The following is a 24,488-nucleotide window of genomic DNA, read 5'->3' as shown; positions in this document are numbered from 1 at the left end:
TGCATGCTTTTTTTGCCAACAAAAAAGTATGTTTATGCATCATTATTGATAATTCATTCTGAAACATGTTCACATTTAAATTCAATGCGTTATTATTTATTACTGTGAAAATAACTATTTTATGTTTGTAGTGTCAATCAACTGACTGTCAATCTGAAAACAGACATGTATTTGAGTGTTTTTTGTAAAATGATCCTAGCAGATAAAAGATTAGTCGTGATGTCACACGGATAAATGGATTTAGTATTAGTGATGTCACAGGTACAGCTGCTATTAAGGAATTTACATTTAATCTCTGTCATCACAGCATTTAACAAATCCCAGTCTACAGCATCACAGTGTCTGCTATTAGTTTCTGCATTCTATTAAACCTCCACGCACAATTAATGTGAACTACTTAAAAAGGATATTACATACACATGCAAAACCAATTAAACTCAATGATATCAAAAATAATGCAACTAGTTTTCAAAAACATCACAGCCATATAAAATGTACCAAATTCACACATCAGTAAACTCTCAGGATGTAAAGCTTGCTTGTTCTGCTTTGATATTAAATAACAGTGTTTGAAATACGAGGCATGTAGTCTGCATGCCTCAGGCATGAATACAAATGAAAGCTGAATGCTATGTGTGAAAAAGGAAATCTGGATACTGAAAAAAAAATAAAATAAAACGGGTGGTTTGGGCAAGACAATATAAATTTTTTAACAAGAGTACAGCTTTAGTGTATTTTTCATACTTGAATTCAGCATCTAAAAACAAGTTACACCCTTTGGTACCCTATATTCAAATCAGTATAATTTTACTGTTTTTGTTGTTGTTGATTTCATTGTCACTGGCTCATATTGCTAGTGTAGGAGAAAATGTAAAATTGCAGGAAAAATTGCTGCAACATTGATGTTAATTTAACATTTATTAGATCGAAAAAGTACACACTACTAAGTTTTGCTGTGATGCAAAAGTAGCAAATTAATAAAAAAAGGTCAATACATCATCATGCAATCATCATCATGCATAATATGTAAATGTACTTTCACAACAATTACCATAACAGATGACAGTGTCAGGGTTGCTGCATTCTAAACATAGCAAATTCTAGAGGCCTCCATGTAAAAGTCACTCAATTTCATAACATGCATTTTTTTTAACCTTAAACCAGTTTCAATTCATTGTCGTATCAAAGCATACATCACAATCTGCTTGTAGTTATGTTTTACTGGGATATGGGAACATCTTTGTCTGATCAAAACACAGCGAACATTTACATCCAGTGTCATTACTTTGCAGCATCAGACATGTGGATTACATATGTAGCGACTGATGTAAAGGACATGTAAATTAAAATTTGAGTTAATGGCATTTTTTTTAAATAATGGAATCCATACTTATGTAGTGATTATATTGGCTTAAACTTTTTTTTTAATTTCCTATATGTATGGCGTGCATATCAGGTTTCAGGTCTATATGCACAGACAGAAAAACAACATGCACAATACAGTATGCACCAAAATATTTCAAACCCTTGATACATGTATGCTCAAAAGGGTATTTCATTTTATTCTATTTCACTATAAACTATGTTTGGATTTCACCAGAGATTGGAATAAGATTCTAGTAGAGCAAAAATTATTTACCATGAATTGATCTACATAGGGGCATCAGAGGTAATTGACTTGATGCCCAACCAGTTAGCCTTGGTACTCTCAGTATCTCTGATATTACCAGTATACTTATAAAGACAATCAATTTTGACATTGAAAATAGGTGACCTATAAACTCAAGTTCAAGCCCTATTTTATCATAGCATTATCAATACCAGTGAATTTACTGACACCAAATTATTGAGCATATGAATACAGTACTATATTAGGAAACGAATAAACCAGGGGATATTTAAAACGAACATTAGTATTGGTTAACAAGAGTTTAATAATAAAACCGGTGTCAAGAGATGCATTTTGAAACAGATTTCAATATTGAAACCAGACAATTTTTGACTAGTGTGCTCTGCATGTTATAAAGCAGGTACAATGGGTGTGTTCTGTCCATTTTGCAGGTTCTAGATTATGCGACTGATGCAGCTGGCATTGACAATGCTACAAAATAATAATCAAATCTTTCCAAACCCATAATTTTTTATTCTTGTCACTCTAATTTAACCGTCAAAGTGGGAGGCCTAAAATAAAAATAAATAAAATGGTGAAAGATTACAATCAATCAAAAAAATGTTCACACAATGACAAAAAAATATTTTTTTTTAATGATGTTGGTAACGAAAAGTATATTCTGAAAAAAGTTTGAAATAAAAACAAACACGAATGAAATGCTTAGTAACAAATGATCATGGTAGTACAATCCGCAAGTGTTACGATCTATATACTAGTACCTTAAAAACCCTCAAATAAGAGCCACTTTGTAACACTTTCATTTCTGGGTGGTGCTTATTTGAGGTAACATTTTGACAACTTTGTAGCCAGTGGCTCTTAAACCAGGGTGATCAAACTTTTTCATTGTGAAATGGGGAAGGGATAGGCAAACACACACACAACCAAAATAATTATTAATGATGTATCATTGCAATTAATTTATTCTGTAAAAATACTGTTATGGGAATAACAAATGTCAAATAAATAAGAACGGCTGCTCGCTGACCATGCTGCTTAGCGTACACGACGATTCGACGTTTCACCGACAATGTGTAGCGATGCCTGAAGTCATGTTTCACTGACAATGCGTAGCGATGCCTGAAGTCGGATTTGGTAGCACTCTCAGGGTCTGACCCACACTTGTACTTCCGTTGTACAATTGTTTACCAAGTCTGGTACGGCAAACTCCAATTTTTTTCTTGAAAACTGGGAATAACTTGCGTGGCTGTGGCTGGCGTGGTGGTTGATTTGGTGACGATGTAAAATAGTTTCGATAGAATTTATCTGACCAGCAGCGACAGGAGCATGGAACGAATGAAAAAAATGATGCCCAATCATTTGTATTTATGGCAAAAACAATAAATAAAAACACGTTTTTCTATAGATTTTTACAGCTTGGGTACTTGGGCATTGTTTTAATTGCACTAGACGTCTGAAAGTACAGCTTTGGTTTATATATTTCCTGTTTCATAATCAAGCCAGCTTATAATGATATGTTAATGATATTCACGTACTTCACTGTCCAGGCAAACGGGGTCAAACTATAGCCCCACCCCTATATAACCAAATACGAAACGATACCGAGAAAGTAACAATTACATGTATTAAAAATAATTTCCTGTGACCAATCGAAGAGACTAAATCATTTACGAAAGCCCAGGCCTGTTACAAGGCATTTTCTAATTGGTACAAGTCCAGATTATTTTCAATTCTCACAAATAGCTAATTTAAATATTTGGGTCAGGCGGGTCACGTCGACTTCGCTTTGCTGTAAGACAAGTTGATCACGCAAGTTTGTGGAACTAATCCATTCGACTTCAATTTTGATTATTTTCGGCAAGAGAGTCCTCTCCAAACTAATGCCAGTTATTTTGTCATTTCCCTGAACATTTTGTCTCGAATCACCCCAAAACGAACGTCTCAAATGAAATGCCAAAAATAACCCAAAACCACGATCAGCGAGAGTGGGCTGCGTAATCATTACATTCTCACAGTCGGAGCTAAGTCACGATCCCTCAAACGTTGCCCGGACCGGATTAACACCTCTGTTTCCCCCCACGCTAACCAAATTTCCCCCACGCTAAGGAAAAAATCTTTTGTTTTCTATTGACTTCCTGTTCCGGTCCGTCTGTGAGAAAGTATTTTCGATAGCTCCGATTTTCCGATAAAGGCGTTCTAAAATCGTGACGTTTTTTACTTGGTTATAAAGACAACACTGGCAATGAATATCTCAACGTGTCCTTTGGTGTTTCGGCAAAAAAACTTAGTTACTACTAAATAGTTTGTGAATTGGTCGATTGTGTGTCAGAAATTTAAAATAGACAAGTTGACAGTCACATTCACGCTCTCAGTGTATTTCTTTCGTCTGTCATTCTTCCGTTTTCAATTATACTGGACATCAGGCAAGCTATGGGGATAATCTTTATTTGTCTCACACCTTCTGTGGGGCAATAAACAATGCAGGGTGGAAGTGAGGCACGACAAGCTTGTGTCTGCCTGATTGTAAACAATCGGGCAGCTGGCGCTTATTTCTGGTTTCTTATTGACAAAACCACTCAACTCTTGGTGGCTCTTAACGGAGGGTCAAATGTAACAAATTTTCACTGAGTGGCTCTTAATTGAGGGTGGCGCTTATTTGCAAATTTTTACGGTACATAGTTTTAAAGCACTTTTTTTCTTGTTTCATGCCTGTAGATACTTTTATGCCATGAGTGAAAAAAATTAAAATTAGCCTTTAGTTGAAATCAACGCACACCCACACTTTGTGCAACATGTATGAAAGTGTGCTTTTGCCCATTATGGGTTGGTGGGTTGTCCATTTATTTTTTAGTAAAGTTCTTCCTGAAATCAAGTTGATGATGTAAATGGCTCATCAAGAAATCAGGTTTTGATAATGAAAGACAATATGTTCTATCATCAAGCAGCATTTTGAGATAACAGTAAAAGTAAAAGCCAATGTAAGCAAAACCATTTTTGTTTTAGTCTTGGAAGCATACTCGCCCCATAGTATGGAATATAGCAGCTAATTTAATATCAACAGACAATAGATCACACTCAATTCACCATGACATGCTATGTAACCCACTTGCAGTAGAATCAATTTTTCACCTGTTCATCTGTTTTCCTGCTTATTAATGGTTCAGCAAAAAAAAACTACAATACCCCTAGTATTTTATAATGTGCAGTCGATCTGTCTCTTGAATTTGTCAAGTTCAATTTACTGCATCATAGTAGACACACTATTAAAGACATCAATATTAGCTCTTAAAAAAATGCATGATTGAATTCATCTTCAAAAGAAATATATTAAATACATAGCTTAGAAATAGATTACTCACCACGGGAAACCAAGCTCCAAATTATTGATTATGCTAATTTTGACCTTTTAGGTAACGTGGTTAGAGCGCAATACATGATGATGTTTTTCTTGTAGCCAAGAAGACAAATTTACTATTGGGGTATACAAAGAACTGCTTCTCGAGATTTATGGTTCTAGTTTACTGTTGTATTACCAAAAACTGGAAAGCTGCCAATCTCTAACATTGCTCTATGTACTTTTATAAAATAAAATCTTTCATTATCAGATTTGTTAGCACATAAACTCGTATGACAAAACATTCAAGTCTAAACATTTAATAAAGGTAAAACTGGTAAATATCCAGGTCAGGACACGCAGTCACTAATTGAACCTTTAATTAAATAAATGTATAGTTGTATTAGCTGGATTAATTTGATAAAAACTACAATTTTTTAGGACACTCTACTGTAAGACGGCAACAGTCCAATAATCATTGTTTGGTAAATAATGAAAATTTTAGTGAATTAAATTGTGAATACTACAAAGTCAGAAGGTTCCAAATAAGTGACGACTCTTAAATTACACAATACAAGTGACAGTATCCGAAGGGAAACAAAACAACAAACAAATGTAGGAGTGTTGCGTCCACTGGGAACACATAGTTCTGGCACATTCATATAAATATTTCACTCACATGTCAACAAGGAGAACACTGAGAAAAAGCTAAAATTAGAAACAGAATACACAAAGGTATTGCTGGAAACAGTTTTAAAAGGCAAATTCCATCACTTAAACAGCTTATCAAACTATGCACGTTCTGACGTACTGTAGTAGCTTTTCTTAGGATTTACACTTCTATTCACTACATGAACATTTCAGCATACAAAAGATAGAATATATAGCATATTTATAACCAGTCTTCATACTAAATCCTAATAACACACAAGGTCTGACACTTATGTACGAGCTGGGAGAGTGAGAGAATATTATGTGCCCCAGGGGTAATTAGAAATGTATCACAGGAGTAAATCTTGTAGCTGACAAGAAGGATATAATATCCTAAAGGTTATAGTCATAGTGATCAACGCGACTACCTACATGACATCACAAATCTTGACATCAGTATTCATGGAGGAGGTCTCACTTTGATCTTTGTGTGAAATGCATCACATATCGCCTTCATATCCACCTCCATGGGCGAATAAATTAAAATCTATTCACATGTTTTACAACCGAGTGGACATATAGACAGATAATAATTTAAATAAAAGGATTTGCCAATTGTGGCATTAATCTCTTCCTTGTTAGCACAATAGAGGTGTGCGATCATCTCTATGCAATAAACCAGGGCACTCTCTCAAATAAACAAAATTGTCTTTTTTTTAAGAGACTGATTGACTGGATGAACCAAGATGAAATGACAAGTTAACATTTTTTGAAAGTGTAGATAATACAGTTAATGATGTGCATTCAGGTCTCAAATTAGGATCGTTCAGACTCACAAAATGAATGTAATCAACGACTCTTGCAGCCATTACACAGATGAACCTTGGTTCAGTATTATACATGCTGCATGGGGTCACACAATTACAATTATAGTGGTAACCCTATGAAAACCAAAACCCATCACTATTCAGTTCAACATGTCAGTTGAAGCAGAAATTGAGGACATAGCTACTCATCCATGCTTTTTTTTTATTATTTTCAAATCAATACTACTAGTGCATGTAGCCAGTGCAGATAGATGCAGATTACACACACATACATGTGAGATAGAACTATAGTTATTTGCATCACAACTAGCAGCACATTTTTAGCAATTTTAAAATCATATTTGACTAAACTTAATTGCCTCTGCATCACTTGAGATTCTTTCTGATTTTTTTGGGTTCAAATATAAAAGGCAACAAGTAGTCTCAGGTAATTAAAAGTCCTTTCTTTCTTCTGTGAGACAAGAAAAGTTATGCTACAAAATGCACAAATCAACTAGGAATACTAATATTTGAGGTTTTTTTAAGCTAAATGTATTCACCTGCATGCACAATTTCAATTATAACGTAACCAAATAGGCAACAGATTACTGGTGTGTATTACAAATTGTTTTTTTTTTAAAGCAAGTACTTGTGCACAGCTGTAGCTGTTTAAAAGACTTGATGAATGTATCTACATTTGTCACCACTAGACCAATATTGCATACAATCACTCAAAATATCGAATACAAAGGCTAACTGACCAACTGCACTGAGAGGAGGCAACTAGTGAACAAGTAAGGGAATGAGAAATAAAATCAGAACAGAGAAACACATTCTGATTGTATGTAGTCTAAGATATCATGGATAGAATACAAATGTAGTACCATGATGACAACAATGTTACAAACATTATTCATAGCTATTTTCATGAGGGGGAAATGAAACATGAACATTTTGACCTTAAGACAAATTATTTTATGCAAAAGTATTGCCTTGTTAAAGCACTAGTCTTTGCGCAGGGTGCCTACTAACAGATTTTGTAGGGATCTTGAGTCAATAATGAGTCAATAATATCCCATTTGGTACTTGCTGACTGCCGGAGAAAAGAGGTCTCTAAGAAAACAAGCTGCCTCTTGGCTGAGATAGCCTTGCTGTTGCACAATGCACATTTCAATTAAAGAAATGATCATCACAAAATGGACAAATCTGAGGGAGGTCCACCTGTAGTACCTGTGTGTATAATAATATCAAAGTAATCGGACTTGTGGTTTTTAACAAGAAGTCAAAAATATCACTTTTAAACAAAAATATTCTACAAAATTTGTGAATTGAATATATCATCACGAACAAATCTAATTGAGGTCTACCCAAGGTACACACATATACATCAAGTAATCATCATTAAAAGCATTCAAGCTTGTAGTTTTCAAGAAAAAGTAAAAAGTTGACGTGGACGACGACAAACACTGATGGACAATCAAATCACTCATATGATAAGCTGTACCTGACAAAGTCAACAGCGGAGCTAAAAAATCCGTCTCAGAGGGCACATTAAATATCACAAGATGATAATTTCTTGGAGACAAAATTTTGCTGTCTTTTTTTGTGTTTTCACATTATCGTATTTGCTCTATTATAAGCGCATCTCCACAAGGAGCATATTTAAAACAAAAGTTGTACAATGAATCATTAAAATAGTACTTGTTACTAAAATGATTTATTTTATTAGCAGCATACAATATGAAAGATGGATGTAAACATATCATAAAACGTTAAAACTAATGTTGTTAGGTGTGAATATAAACTCATATTGAAATATGTTACTTATTTATTAAGAAATATTTTTTGTGGCTGATGAAATATTTTCAAGAGAGATATAAATTGTTATAGCCGAATGTAAATGTAATTTGGCACTGGCAACTGCTGAATGAATAGCAGAAGACCAAGCAAAGTTTACACTTTACTGAACCAATTTCTAGACTTGATGACTGTCTCAAGTGGCAATGCTTTCTATTGCTACACAGGATTCTATACAAATCAATAAACAAACAATGCATATCAAGTTATATATATGTTGACAAGAATGCAATGCAATAGTAATTTTATTAATCACAAACTAACGGACATAAATAAAGATTTTGTCTACTACACAATCAGTACCAAGCTTCAGTGCTCATGAACAGGTATATCATGAAAGCATTCCACTTTGTTATCAGGCAACATAGGATATTCTAATGAAGAGTAAATGAGCTCTTCTGTTGTTGTAAATTGTTCTTTTATAAGGCTTGACATATACATTTTCAAACTAATTGCAAAACCTGGTGAAGCCATAAAGGTATGGTTGCTGGATTACAACGAAAGAACCAAACCAAAAATATATTAGTTTATTTATGGTTTGCTATTTTTTTACTACATGCTCACAATATTTCCATGCCCCCCTAGCACTTCACGCCTTGGAATGTTTTGGAAACTGAAGAATAAATTAGACAACACATTTATTGGGAAGAATACGATGTATGATGTGTCACATTTAGAGAGGGGAGATCATTCCTAGTTCTTTCACCTGATGGATATTTTGTAATGTCAAACAGTTTTCTCAAAACTAAAAATACAACTATACAACACAAATTAATGTAGTTGTTGCAGTTGAATTCTTACCTTGGTTTGGTTACAAAAATATATTCATGAAAACCATCAAACTGCAGTCAGCAAATTATCAGGTTACATCTAAAGGTTCACACTGACAATGAAGATCAAATATCAAACTGCACTGAGAATGTTTGCATAAATGAGATTAAAACTAAAATGAATGCATAGTATTTAGCAATAAACTAATTAAAAACAATGATGATATTCTTCATTATGGTTTTTAAAATCGGTAATTTATGTTTGGGGAAAAAATAGAAAATAATACTTTCTGTGCCTAACTCTCAGCATGGCAAAATGATTACCACACCATTGCCAACAGATGAGCAATTTGTTCTGAAAAAAGTCAACAACTAGTAAACTAGCTAGGTACCCTTCTAAAGACGGATAAAATACCTGTACATTGTTTTTGGAGATAATCTCAGACTATTAATCGATGGGAGTAGTAGTTCGGCTCTGATAGAATGCTGCTGTGTAAACGTAGCAAAAGAAAACTCAATCTCTGGTCACAATGGTCGTTTTGTTGTAAAATATCTCATTCTGTATTCACTTTAAAACTCCACCAATTGCCTATCATCATCTTGGTTTGCTTAACCACAAAGGTTGTGGAAAAACTTGTGAATCAACTTTCCATTTCATTCTGTTGGGCACCATTTGTGTTGAAGTCTCATCATGAATATTTTTGCATATTTGTTCATTCAAGCTTTAAAATGAAGGAGCTTTCCTCCACAACCATTAATTATCGTAGGTAAGGAACTTAATAATTTTTTTTTTCAATATAACCACATTATTGTAATCTTGTTTATCAGACATCACCAAGTAATACATAATTTGACAAAATAAAAGGTAGCTATTTTGAATGCGTTGACAAACACAGGTTGTTAAAATATTTGTGTGACGCTACACAACGCATAATCCTGCAGCAAACTGGTATTGTGTTGCCAAGTTCCAAGATGAGAATGAGTTATGTTTTGACTTCAGAATAAACTACAGTTTAAGGTAGAGATGCACTTTATTTGTGAATTTCAATCAAAAATAGTTTTTTTCGTTTTTTATATAGATTTTTATCTAAAGAACATTCTGTGAAAATTTGACCAATGAATTCTTATTGGAACACCGTTAAAATTGCTGTTTATTTTCTGGTTAAAAATAAAAAACACTCACACTTGGCAATGTTTATGTCCAATTGCCTAATTTGCATGAGTAACCAAATAACAAGACCTTTGATTGACAATATGCAAATCGAGATTGTACGGGTCATAGTTCATTCAATTCACACGCATGTGCAATTATTCTCAAATCAGTTCTCGCTCGCTAGCAAACCAAACATTATATTTCCTCAGCGTTTTTTCTTAATTTTTATCATTACATTATGCGTGGTGTGAAAAGAAAGAGAGGTAGAAAGAAGATTCAGATGATTTCTATGTCGGAAGATGCAAAAGTCACACCGAAGGCATCAGCCCACCGAACGAAAAACAAATCGATGTGAGCGTCCAAACATGACTTTCCCTGAAGGCATGAATCCGAGTTTCTGATTGACTGAGAGATTTTATTTTTAAATAATTGTTCTCAAAAAATAAACTGAGCATGTGAAGAATAATTTAACATTGTTTACAGTGATAACTGCTCATAGTCGAAACGGAGCTTACCCATTCACGCTAGTCACAATAAACATCATACTCTTGAATAGGCGTCAATGACTAGGGTAAAACTTAGACTCTATTTTAGGCATTAGGAATGATTGAAATGACGCCAAAATACATGTACACCTTAAAAGTCCCATTTTATTTTTTTTCTAAATCCCATCCCGAATTTACGGCAGAATCTGGTCCCTCAAATAAGGGACACGTGAGCTTTGATTCTAACCGGATATATTGCACTGGGTCGGGGAGATACAAACTTTTGTGTATCTTTTGTCCAATGGGTACCTGTACTTCGATCATTCGCAAGTTTTGCTCGGTGGTGCGAGACAGCTTTGTTTGCAACCGGACGAACTCCGTTTAATTCAATGAAGCAAACAACTGACAATGCTAAAATAAATTGCAAAAGTACGCTAAAATTAATTGAAAACAACCAAATAATTTCAATGAAAAATAAATCACAGGGAGAGGTAACTTGATACATTACGGTAACAACTCTTTCGACGCGCTGACTGCTTCTCCGCGTCTGATGTTTTGCTTTCCTTGTCATAATACTTACTGATTGATGATTTTGTTTTGATTTTTGAGTTTTTTAGCCTGCAACACGGCCACGACCTTTGCTTTTTCCGTGAAAATGGGGAAGTTTACGTAAATTTGACGGACATTCCATTTTTTTAAACTACCGAAGCACACTGTTTAGCACTCCTGTTTTTTTCATTTGCCGATTTCTATTCAGAAAAATTCGACCGCTCGAAAATGCACCTTAATTTGGCACTCTTAAAACATGTCAGATTTCCAACACTAATTATTTAAAACCGGTCGAAATTTTAAAACTTTTACGTTAGGAGCTGGAGCTCTCTTCTTGCAGGCGACCGTCGCCGGTAGTACAACAGCATGTTTTGTACGTACATCCGTGCGCTGATTGTCTGCGACTGTCTTAGAAAATCCCTGAATAAGGCGTTGCCAAAATCGGAAAAATAAAAAAATGCCTCCTTAAAAAACGAACATAATTCAAATATTTCTTTTAACAAATATGTTGCAGTGGGAAAAATGGGATTGGAAACGATGAACAAAACTTCTGTGCCTCGCGTTTCGATTCTAGGATTACGCGATTATTCATTATTGTGCGTTCGCTTCCTGGAGTTGGTTCTCAATACTACATAAAAATCATCAAAGATAAATAATTTAATATCCCACTTTGTACTCTTCACGGTAAACCATAGGCTCTGAAATACTCGTAGATTTTTTATTGAAAATACATCGAAGAGAAGCCATGTTTTGATCGTGATAAAAGGTCACCTTCCTAGGACCGCCCCCTGTTTAATAATTCATGAGATGACGTCATATTTACTGGACATTGCCACGTGTTTTTACCGACCCCATCAAAACACTGGTATGAATGACGTGTTTCTGATTTATATATTCAAGAGCAGTTGTTCTGGTCCAACGATTTTACATAAAATGTCTATGTCTATACGTCAACTTTCAATTTCAATAGTCTAGAAAGTATGACAAAGTATGACAAAGCAGTAAATCCCGGTTTAACGCGCAAATATGCAAATTAGCCTTTTTCTCGTCTTCTATTTTTGGTGAATTCTTTGGTTTTAAATTAAAATAGCTGATAGACGCTTTGGCCATTTGCCTCGAAATTTTCACACATTATTGACAAGGTGTTCCCCCTTCAAAATGCGTCCGGACAGTTTATTACGGCGAGTGGAACAAAAATAACAAGTCCGCAATTAACATGGATATATAAATTATGCAAAAATAGAAAAGAGTGAACTTTGAGGTCATGCTGTGCGACTTTGAAAGTCGTTAGAGAGATGAGTGGACGCATTTGAATTAGTAGTATACCAAGGTATCCAGTGATGTAATTTTACCCACAAACGGACTTGAAGTTTTTAAGCTAATTTTTTTTAAACCACTTTTGTCCAAAAAAGCATATTTTTGACCCAAAATCAAAAACGCATTCTGGATATTTAAAATAAAGACAAGTTTTACAAAGTTTGTATAATAAGCTTTCAGAAAATATATAACATGTTGGATATATAATACCATCTTCATTGTCTAATTACTCAATTAAAAAGCAAGCCAAATAAACTGCATCTCTACCTTAAATCAAACTGCACTGATCTGATCTGATTGGCCAAGTTAGGCCTTAAAAAGATAATGATTATCAATGTACTCAGTGATGCACCTGTGCATAGTTAATGCATTTTTGTTGTGAATTAAAATAAAAATTAATAGGACAGTCAGTGACTGTGGTTCTACATGCAAGATTCCAGTTCTGTTCAAAATGCTATGCAGTTTTCTTTTTATATTTTTAAAATTGTAAATGAAGTTTATTACCACTACAGTTCAAAAAAGCCTTCATTTTGACTTTATATTTTATCTTTATACAATGTATTAGCATGTCATATGTCACATCAATGTTTGAAAGTTCTCCATATTGAATGTCGGAATAGAAATGCAATATTGGTTGCAATTACATAACTTTGACAATAACCAGGTCTTAATAATTACTGTAATAATCACTGTAGTTTGTAACAAAATCACTGCTGGGATTTAAAAATATATGCAAATTTGGGTAGCAACCACCAGCGGGCTGTCAATTTGCTCAGCCAGTTTTCAAATTTCAATTGTCAATAATCCAGGTTGTCTGGTGATGTACCCAAACCATTGAAGCTTCTATTTCCTTAATGGACATAAAACCTCTTCTATGATCAAACATCAAACTCAAATTGACAAACTTGAAAAACAATGACATAGAGATAGAGATTGTGGAGATTTTTATGGCAATAGATGTCAGCATTTCAACTTAATCGCCCAACATACAAGTGATTGTGATTGTAGCTGTTGATCGCGGTGACCATTCAAGCTAGAAGAACATATTATGTGTCTAAATCAACTCTATACGATAATCTTGATAATATGTGGTCCACTCTTTTCCTGAGGAACAAGTACACAAGTATTTACTTCAAAAATGCTTAGAAAAATAAAAAATGATAAACAAATTACCGTAAAAACTGCCAGTTTTAAATAATTTGTGCTGAAAATCTGACGTTTTTTAGATTACAAAATTAAGGTGCATTTTCAAACAGTAAAATTTTTCAGAATGGAAATCCGCAAATGAAAAAAAATAGGGATAGACAGTTTTTAAAAAATGAAACGTCCATCAAATTGACGTAAACTTACCATGTTTCACAGTAAAAGCAAAGGTCGTGGCCAAGTTGTAGGCTAAACAACTCAAAATCAAAACAAAGCCATTAATATTAATAGAAGCTAAACATCGCCTAATGAATATGCAAATTAGGTCGGGTCTGATTATTAGCCCTAAAATCTATGTACCAAATTTCATTAAAATCTGTTAAATGGTATTCGGGAAACAAGTGAAAATGTTAAAATTGAATAATTCATATGCAAATTAAGTCATTACCGGTAATATTGGTAGAAGCTAAACATCGGCTAATTAATACACATTAGTATTAACCCAGAGCATTTATGTACCAAGCTTAATTGAAATCTTTTAATTGGTTCTTGAGATACATGTATCAGTGGAACACGCACACCCCAACCCAAACACACCAACAATTATCCCTAACTCTCATCAGATAAATTGTCTCACAAAAATGTAAGAAAATTCAAGTGACAATTTATAAGTATAAAATTAAATTCAAACATAATGAACATTTGAGTACACTGTCTCAACTATTTTGTTTCTAGTTAAACATGGATGTGTAACTGTCTCGTATTATAAAATGATAGAACAATTCCATCCCACATATTTAATTTCTGGTGAGAAGTTTTCTTGATCATTTGATATTTAATTAATCTTTCTGTGGGTGAAGACATACACGTATTTTTTAAAATGATGATCATTTTTTCAAAATAATTCATGATTTGTAATTCATCTGAGCCATGGTGGTGCAAGGGACAGGATTTGTTGTAACCAAATTTAAATGCAATTTGTGAATGGCAAAAGACTGAAGCGGAGTCCAGCAGCGAAGTGTAATTCAATTGTAACCTTGGAATCAAAATGGTGAAATTATAGTAATGTTTACTGACACAGCAGTGACATTAATTAATGCAAGTCAAAAGTGTTGCTAAGTTGTAAAGACCAATGTGACAGGCTGATTCTGGCATGTTGACAAATTATCCCTATCATGTCATTTTCTAATATGCGGTCTTCTCTTTTACACCCAGTAATACTAATGGTATGTTGAGCAGCAATTAAAAATTACTGTTTTACAACTACATGTACATGGAACACCAAATTTGGATCCAAAGTTAATTGTGACAGAATTTAAAATTATATGTATTTTTTTCATGATTTTTGAAAGCAAGTTTGATGAAAAATGCCATAAACAATTGTAAGGCATCATAAACATAAATGTGCAGTTGCCAACTATTTTTTTACAGGCCTCTACACAAAATAGCAAAAATTATACAAATTTTAATTACTGTAATTTGGTTTATTATTTTATAAATATTTTTTTAAATTTGAAATGGCCAAATAAAAGTCTGGTTTTAGGGTGACACCATTAATAATGCTGAAAATTAACATCAATGGCGATGCAATCACATCATATTTGCCATTTAATTGAGCACTCCTACATGTAACGTCACTACATAATATAACAACCTCAATTTGAAAAAAATCATGATATCCACTCATTAAATTTGGCAATGTTTGCAGCTAATTCAATGTCCAATGAGTGTAATTGGAAATATGTTGTTTTTTTAATAGTAACTTCACATACACTAAATTATTTTGAAATGCTAAATGAGAATTTTTTTTAACCAAACTTCATACAACTTGTATCCCCTGATTAAACTATAATTACAATTTTTCATAGAAACAAATGAAAAATAGCGAGTCTTCACCAACATTATCATTTTGAATTATGGGAACTGGGATATACCATGATTAATTCTAACACGAAATGAGTGGTTATTTGAGTTTCAGAACTAAACTGTAAATAATGCTTGCCCAGCAATGACCTTTGAACACCAGGGATTACATACAATGAATTCACAATTAGTCAGATAAAACAAATGAAAGGAAAACTGGAAAAAGACAGAGAGATCAAAGAGACAAGTCTGTTCTTCACTATACACTTTGAAACATCATCAGCATAGTGCTACATGCATGAAACCACAATAATTTCCACAAAGTAACAATTCATCTATACTAATCTGGCACGGCTGACAAATTACAACATCGAAATACTGGATATTAGTTCAGTTCAAATAACTAGTAGTATTATAATTAATATGTACAGATTGATACCACTACATTCAGGTCACATTTTGTGGCTTCAGTTACAAGGTACGAGCTAAATGCAAAGGGCTGTAATTAAAAGATTTTACTTTATTTTGATCAACTCAATTAAAATTAACAAATCCAGATGAAATAAAAAAAACGCAGGGCATTTAAATACCTCAGTGGTGAGACAAAATTCCAGCTTTGTTTTAAATGTACTGGTATTATTTTATCAAGTAAAATCAAATTACACTGATGTAGATATGCAAAATCACCTTTCTCCGTATATTTTTTAATCACAGAACACATGTCAGCCCATGAAGAAGGGAAAAAAAAAATTCTCTGGCAAAGGTCATCATGATTCACAATGATGTGCCAAGGATTTTTTCAATTTATTAATTGCCATTTATCGCAGCACAATTAATGCACAGAATGAGGTATTTTATATGCGAGAAAGCTAGCTGACAATCAACCTGTAAAATCAATCAGTGAGTCAGTCAGTCAGTGCATGGACAAAATTAAACACCAAAGGCATCATGTATGCAGACAGGGTATATATACATGTATATAAATGTAGAGAAGACCAACTCTATACATGACCCCCAACATCATGCAAAAATACAAAATCTGCTTCTAAGTTAATTTTTCACTCATGGAAATAGTGCAATATAATACCAGGAAGAAGATACACACACAAAAAAAATAATATTATAGAATGAAGAACTGAAAACAAAAAATCATGTGAAATTTACCCATAACACAACCACAGTTTTTAATAATGCATTTAACGATCTGACACAATGGTGTCTTGAATTTGTGGCAATCAGAATCTGCAATTAAATTAGCATTAATTCAATGAACTGTCAATTAATTATTACAAAGATCAAGCGAACAATTCAAACCGATTAGTCCATATGTTTTCAACAGACCTAATTTCCTTGAACAATAATGAACATCTCTGACCCAATGTATTATACATTGCTAGTTACATGTACTACTACTACTACTAGTGATGTAGCATTATTACATTTGTAACACTTAGGAGTATTATAGACCATAGGGGTAAGGCCTTTCACTCACACACCATTCCATTTTAAAGTGCGATTGTTCATTTGAATTAAAAGACATGGTTTGAACAAAATATAATACCGTACATCTGTTAAATATACAACAAAATTAGATGCTTAAGAACAGACACAACCATGAAACGATCGACAAACCTTAACAAAAAAGCAGATTGTCAAATACACTAAAAGGCACGAAACATGCATATTTAAACAAGAACACTTACGGAGGAATTTCGCGATCTTGAAGTCTTTCTCCTTCTGAAAATCGACCTTAAAAAATTCATGACTATAAATACCGAACGAAAAAGATAACAGCGCAGTCCAGCTGTCGTGGAGACGAAAACAAAAATAAGCTAAAAACCTGCTAATATCCCCGTGCTGAATAATTCCCGATAGCAACACGGCGATTTTTTTCCAGGGGAGATCACACAACCATCGATCGTCTCGTTATGTTGATCATGTGACACGCATCTTTAATAATGGAAATATGGATAGCAAGCAGTGAGCAGCGTACGCTAGAGAAATAATGGGGTCGCCAGTCTGATTTCCAAGAGAACGGAATCGCTACACGGTACGACCGATGTGATGGACCGAGACATAACACAAGAAACTAAAGGGCCCTTAGAGAACGACTCACCCTTTCTAGTTTCTCGAAATGTTCACGCAGGAAAGTCAGTGGATTTTCTGGTCTGTTGATACATAGCTGAACTATGCATTCCTTTAAAACTTGCTGAATACTGTGCCTTTGAACATAAGCTTCGCATTCTTTCAAACTCTGTTCGTCGTCCATATTGGCCGCCATGTTGATGATAGTAATGAACCGCGGAACACCTCGCTATTCAGCTGTAACGTTCCGCCTTCACCGCTTTATGAAAGGCACTTGCTGATTGGTCTGATTATGAGTTACCCCCAATATCTGATTCTGGTTTTATTAGAGTTAAATAAAGAAACAGTACAATTTGTTATCTTTGCGTTTACACTAGTTTCAAATTTGTTCACTTCTAATGCATTTTTTTTCTGTAACTGATAAATACCCCCGAAATGGTGACTTAATGTTCCTGTTGTTTTCCACTGAACGGCCAATAAAATGCGCCGACATATATTATCTTAATGAATGTCACAGCTGCTTATTCACCCATCGCGCGATGGACATATAGTACCTGTTCACGAGCGCCTCGGAGATGTAATTTGAGTTTATGACAGTTTCGTCATAGGTTGCACTTTTTATAATTGCTATTCTGTGTCGCAAATTTAATTAGATATTGTTGTAGATTGAAAATTTCCCTGCTTATCAACAAACCATGGGCAGTTTTGTACGAAAACCTTGGATGCAATTATTTTCCACGAATAGCCAATCAGATAATGCTATGACGTCAATTGGCCTCGCTTTCAATATAAATGTGGGTCAACGTGATTATCAATAAGTTGATGGATATTTGATGATGAGCACGAACTATCATTTCGTTTGTCATGCTTCCCCGCCCAATTGAACTATATACATCGCTATTTTATGCCCGATTTAGAAACAGTCATATATTCACATGTAAATAATTGCGCAAGAAATCACGCGTTCTGTGTTTAGTGTTATTTTGTTATTGTTCATATTTGCATCCCCATGAATTTTAAAATACTGCATACAATGTGCATGTACATATACTCATATGGTATATACTTGTTTTGCTTCATTTTGGTTTAGAGGGGATAGCTACAGACTAAGCTATTGTTTCGTATGTTGCTGTACTTTAAACGATACACTTTGGACGAACATTACATTTTTAATGATGTTGTTTGATAGTTTTAATTGATGAATACATTCGATTATGATTCATCATGAACTAAAACCGCTGTTCTCCTCGCAAAAAACAAGCACTCGTTCCATGAAACAATAAAATTATCAATTGACACGGACAATCATCGCGCATGCGTATTTGTGTGTTTTTTGTCGAACGAATATTATACAGTGTGCTCCACAAACAATTTGAACATGTTTAGTTTATTATAAATTATAGTATGATTTAGTCTTCAACGTGCAATGTCGAACTGTATTTAAAAAAATATGTTTTCAACCATATTGCATCATTGTTTACCACGCCCTTTTGCGGCGGTTCCTAACTACGCCGTTTTTGATACACAGGGAAACATATCACGCCTCAAAAGAATGACTTACGCGTGGTACAATTTATACGGCAGCAAAATATTGGAATATTACCAATTACAATGGGAACAACTTTTAAGAATATTGCTCTCAACAAATCTGCATGGTTATGAATATCAATTGCACCACAGGTATAGTCACCGGGGACCATACCTGAAGTACGATATATTATAGAACTTAATCGCTTCTCAAAAACGTAAGATATCGAGCGCGCAATTCATAATAATTCACCGGAAGCACTCCGCAAATGGAACAATATAGAATTGATAATCATAATGTTACTGTAATTGAATTTTGAACAGCAAACCTTCGACACTGTCAAGCATTGCTACTGATTGGTTTTAACTTTTTGTAAGATTGCTCGACCCCAACTGTAAGTAGCGACTGTGTTCTGTTGTCATATGGAAACGTGTCACTTAACAACCTTATGTGCATGCACTTACCATATAAAAATTATGTTCATCATGTCTCCAACAAGTTTTTAAAAATCTAATTAAATTTACAACACGTTATGAACATAATTTAATTAGGAAAGTAGTAGAAAGTATGACAAAGTATAACAAAACAGTAATTCCCGGTTTAACGCGCAAAGATGCAAATTAGCCTTTTTCTCGTCTTCTATTTTTGGTGAATTTTTGTGTTTTAAATTAAAATAGCTGATAGACGCTTTGGCCATTTGCCTCGAAATTTTCACACATTATTGACAAGGTGTTCCCCCTTCAAAATGCGTCCGGACAGTTTATTACGGCGAGTGGAACAAAAATAACAAGTCCGCAATTAACTTGGATATATAAATTATGCAAAAATAGAAAAGAGTGAACTTTGAGGTCATGCTGTGCGACTTTGAAAGCCATTAGAGAGATGAGTGGACGCATTTGAATTAGTAGTATACCAAGGTATCCAGTGATGTAATTTTACCCACAAACGGACTTGAAGTTTTTAAGCTAATTTTTTTTAAACCACTTTTGTCCAAAAAAGCATATTTTTGACCCAAAATCAAAAACGCATTCTGGATATTTAAAATAAAAACAGGTTTTACAAAGTTTTTATAATAAGCTTTCAGAAAATATATGACATGTTGGATATATAATACCATCTTCAGTGTCTAATTACTCAATTAAAAAGCAAGCCAAATAAACTGCATCTCTACCTTAAAGCGGGAGGTTCGTCACCTGCGCACGCGCGAGAATTGAGTCCCAAGCGACGATAACACACGCTAAAAATGCAAACGCTTGTTTGTGAACAATGACGCATGCTCAGATGACGACCCGAGCTTTAATTAACGCTTAAACATTTCTAAAAATAATAACAAATTATAACATACTTCAGCCACTGTACAACCTTGACCATTGCACTACACACCCAGAACATACTTCAGCCACTGAACTACCTTGACCATTGCACTACACATCCAGAACATACTTCAGCCACTGTACAGCCTTGACCATTGTACTACACACCCAGAACATACTTCAGCCACTGAACAACCTTGATCACTGTGCTAATCATCCAGAACATACTTCAGCCACAGCAAAACCTTGACCACTGTGCTACACATCCAGAACATACTTCAGCCAATGTACAACCTTGACCACAGTGCTACACATCCAGAACATACTTCAGCCAATGTACAACCTAGACCACTGTGCTACACATTCAGAACATGCTTCAGCCAATGTAAAACCTTGACCACTGTGCTACACATCAAGAGCATACTTCAGCCACTGTACAAACTTGACCACTGTGCTACACATCCAGAACATACTTCAGCCACTGTAAAACCTTGACCATTGTACTACACTCCCAGAACATATTTCAGCCACTGAACAACCTTGACCACTGTGCTAATAATCCAGAACATACTTCAGCCACTAAACAACCTCGACCATTGCACTACACACCCAGAACATACTTCAGCCACTGCACAACCATTGGCCATTGCACTACACACCAGAACATACTTCAGCCTCTGCACAACCTTGAACATTGCACTACACACCAGAACATACTTCAGCCACTGCACAACCTTGACCATTGTACTACACATCCAGAACATACTTCAGCCACTGAACAACCTTGACCATTGTACTACACATCCAGAACATACTTCAGCCACTGAACAACCTTGATCACTGTGCTAATCATCCAGAACATACTTCAGCCACTGCAAAACTTTGACCACTGTGCTACACATCCAGAACATACTTCAGCCAATGTACAACCTTGACCACAGTGCTACACATCCAGAACATACTTCAGCCAATGTACAACCTTGACCACTGTGCTACACATTCAGAACATGATTCAGCCAATGTAAAACCTTGATCACTGTGCTACACATCAAGAGCATACTTCAGCCACTGTACAAACTTGACCACTGTGCTACACATCCAGAACATACTTCAGCCACTGTAAAACCTTGACCATTGTACTACACTCCCAGAACATGTTTCAGCCACTGAACAACCTTGACCACTGTGCTAATCATCCAGAACATACTTCAGCCACTAAACAACCTCGACCATTGCACTACACACCCAGAACATACTTCAGCCACTGCACAACCATTGGCCATTGCACTACACACCAGAACATACTTCAGCCTCTGCACAACCTTGAACATTGCACTACACACCAGAACATACTTCAGCCACTGCACAACCTTGAACATTGCACTACACACCAGAACATACTTCAGCCACTGCACAACCTTGAACATTGCACTACACATCCAGAACATACTTCAGCCACTGAACAACCTTGACCATTGTACTAAACACCTAGAACATACTTCAGCCACTGAACAACCTTGACCACTGTGCTACACATCCAGAACATACTTCAGCCACTGCAAAACCTTGACCACTGTGCTACTCATCCAGAACATACCTCAGCCAATGTACAACCTTGACCATTGTGCTACACATCCAGAACATGCTTCAGCCAATGTAAAACCTTGACCACTGAGCTACACATCAAGAGCATACTTCAGCCACTGTACAAACTTGACCACTGTGCTACACACCCAGAACATACTTCAGCCACTGTAAAACCTTGACCATTGTACTACACTCCCAGAACATAATTCAGCCACCGAACAACCTTGACCACTGTGCTAATCATCTAGAACATACTTCGGCCACTGCAAAACCTTGACCACTGTGCTACACATCCAGAACATACTTCAGCCATTGCAAAACCTTGGCCATTGCACTGCACACCAGAACATATTTCAGCCACTGCACAACCTTGACCATTGCACTACACACCCAGAACATACGTCAGCCACTGAACAACCTTGACCATTGTACTACACATCCAGAACATACTTCAGCCACTGAACAACCTTGACCACTGTGCTACACATCCAGAACATACTTCAGCCACTGCAAAACCTTGACCACTGTGCTACACATCCAGAACATACTTCAATCACTGAACAACCTTGACCATTGTACTACACATCCAGAACATAATTCAGCCACTGAACAACCTTGACCACTGTGCTAATCATCCAAAATATACTTCGGCCACTGCAAAACCTTGACCACTGTGCTACACATCCAGAACATACTTCATCCACTGCAAAACCTTGACCACTGTGCTACACATCCAGAACATACTTCAGCCAATGTACAACCTTGACCACTGTGCTACACATCCAGAACATGCTTCAGCCAATGTAAAACCTTGATCACTGAGCTACACATCAAGAGCATACTTCAGCCACTGTACAAACTTGACCACTGTGCTACACATCCAGAACATACTTCAGCCACTGTAAAACCTTGACCATTGTACGACACTCCCAGAACATAATTCAGCCACTGAACAACCTTGACCACTGTGCTACACATCCAGAACATACTTCAATCACTGAACAACCTTGACCATTGTACTACACATTCAGCCACTGAACAACCTTGACCACTGTGCTAATCATCCAAAATATACTTCGGCCACTGCAAATCCTTGACCACTGGGCTACACATCCAGAACATACTTCATCCACTGCAAAACCTTGACCACTGTGCTACACATCCAGAACATACTTCAGCCAATGTACAACCTTGACCACTGTGCTACACATCCAGAACATGCTTCAGCCACAGTAAAACCTTGACCACTGTGCTACACATCCAGAACATGCTTCAGCCAATGTAAAACCTTGACCACTGAGCTACACATCCAGAACATACTTCAGCCACTGTAAAACCTTGACCATTGTACGACACTCCCAGAACATAATTCAGCCACTGAACAACCTTGACCACTGTGCTAATCATCCAAAACATACTTCGGCCACTGCAAAACCTTGACCACTGTGCTACACATCCAGAACATACTTCAGCCACTGCAAAACCTTGGCCATTGCACTACACACCAGAACATATTTCGGCCACTGCACAACCTTAACCATTGCACTACACACCCAGAACATACGTCAGCCACTGAACAACCTTGACCATTGTACTACACATCCAGAACATACTTCAGCCACTGAATAACCTTGACCACTGTGCTACACATCCAGAACATACTTCAGCCACTGCAAAACCTTTACCACTGTGCTACACATCCAGAACATACTTCAGTCACTGAACAACCTTGACCATTGCACTACACATCCAGAACATAATTCAGCCACTGAACAACCTTGACCACTGTGCTAATCATCAAGAATATACTTCGGCCACTGCAAAACCTTGACCACTGTGCTACACATTCAGAATATACTTCAGCCAATGTACAACATTGACCACTGTGCTACACATCCAGAACATGCTTCCGCCAATGTAAAACTTTGACCACTGTGCTACACATCCAGAGCATACTTCAGCCACTGTACAAACTTGAACACTGTGCTACACATCCAGAACATACTTCAGCCACTGTAAAACATTGGCCACTGTGATACACATCCAGAACATACTTCAGCCACTGTAAAACCTTGACCATTGTGCTACACACCCAGAACATAATTCAGCCACTGTAAAACCTTGACCACTGTGCTACACATCCAGAGCATACTTCAGCCACTGTACAGACTTGACCACTGTGCTACACATCCAGAACATACTTCAGCCACTGTAAAACATTCTCCACTGTGCTACACATCCAGAACATACTTCAGCCACTGTAAAACCTTGACCATTGTGCTACACACCCAGAACATACTTCAGCCACTGTAAAACCTTGACCACTGTGCTACACATCCAGAACATACTTCAGTCACTGCACAACCTTGACCATTGTACTACACACCCAGAACATAATTCAGCCACTGTAAAACCTT

At 35.8% G+C, this 24,488-nt stretch overlaps 1 protein-coding gene across 2 annotated transcripts in view; it reads right to left on the bottom strand.

The window, feature by feature from the left end:
- The window catches only part of LOC100372462 (cAMP-dependent protein kinase regulatory subunit-like), a 36,415-nt gene extending 18,536 nt beyond the window's left edge, over nt 1–17,879 (bottom strand). Inside the window, exon 1 of one of the 2 annotated variants that reach the window (XM_085502157.1) lies at nt 17,675–17,879. In XM_085502157.1, the coding sequence (XP_085358283.1) occupies nt 17,675–17,839 (165 nt within the window). In that variant the 5' untranslated portion in view covers nt 17,840–17,879. Of the gene's footprint in view, nt 1–17,261; nt 17,584–17,674 lie in introns of those variants that run through there. The other variant, XM_085502158.1, reaches the window with a different exon arrangement.
- Nucleotides 17,880–24,488: the final 6,609 nt, after the last annotated feature.

The sequence above is a fragment of the Saccoglossus kowalevskii genome, chromosome 8 (assembly GCF_978046115.1).
Source record: "Saccoglossus kowalevskii chromosome 8, keSacKowa6.1, whole genome shotgun sequence".
Taxonomy (NCBI): domain Eukaryota; kingdom Metazoa; phylum Hemichordata; class Enteropneusta; family Harrimaniidae; genus Saccoglossus; species Saccoglossus kowalevskii.
Note: the sequence above shows the minus strand (reverse complement) of the source record. Positions and strands in the feature narration are given on the sequence as shown.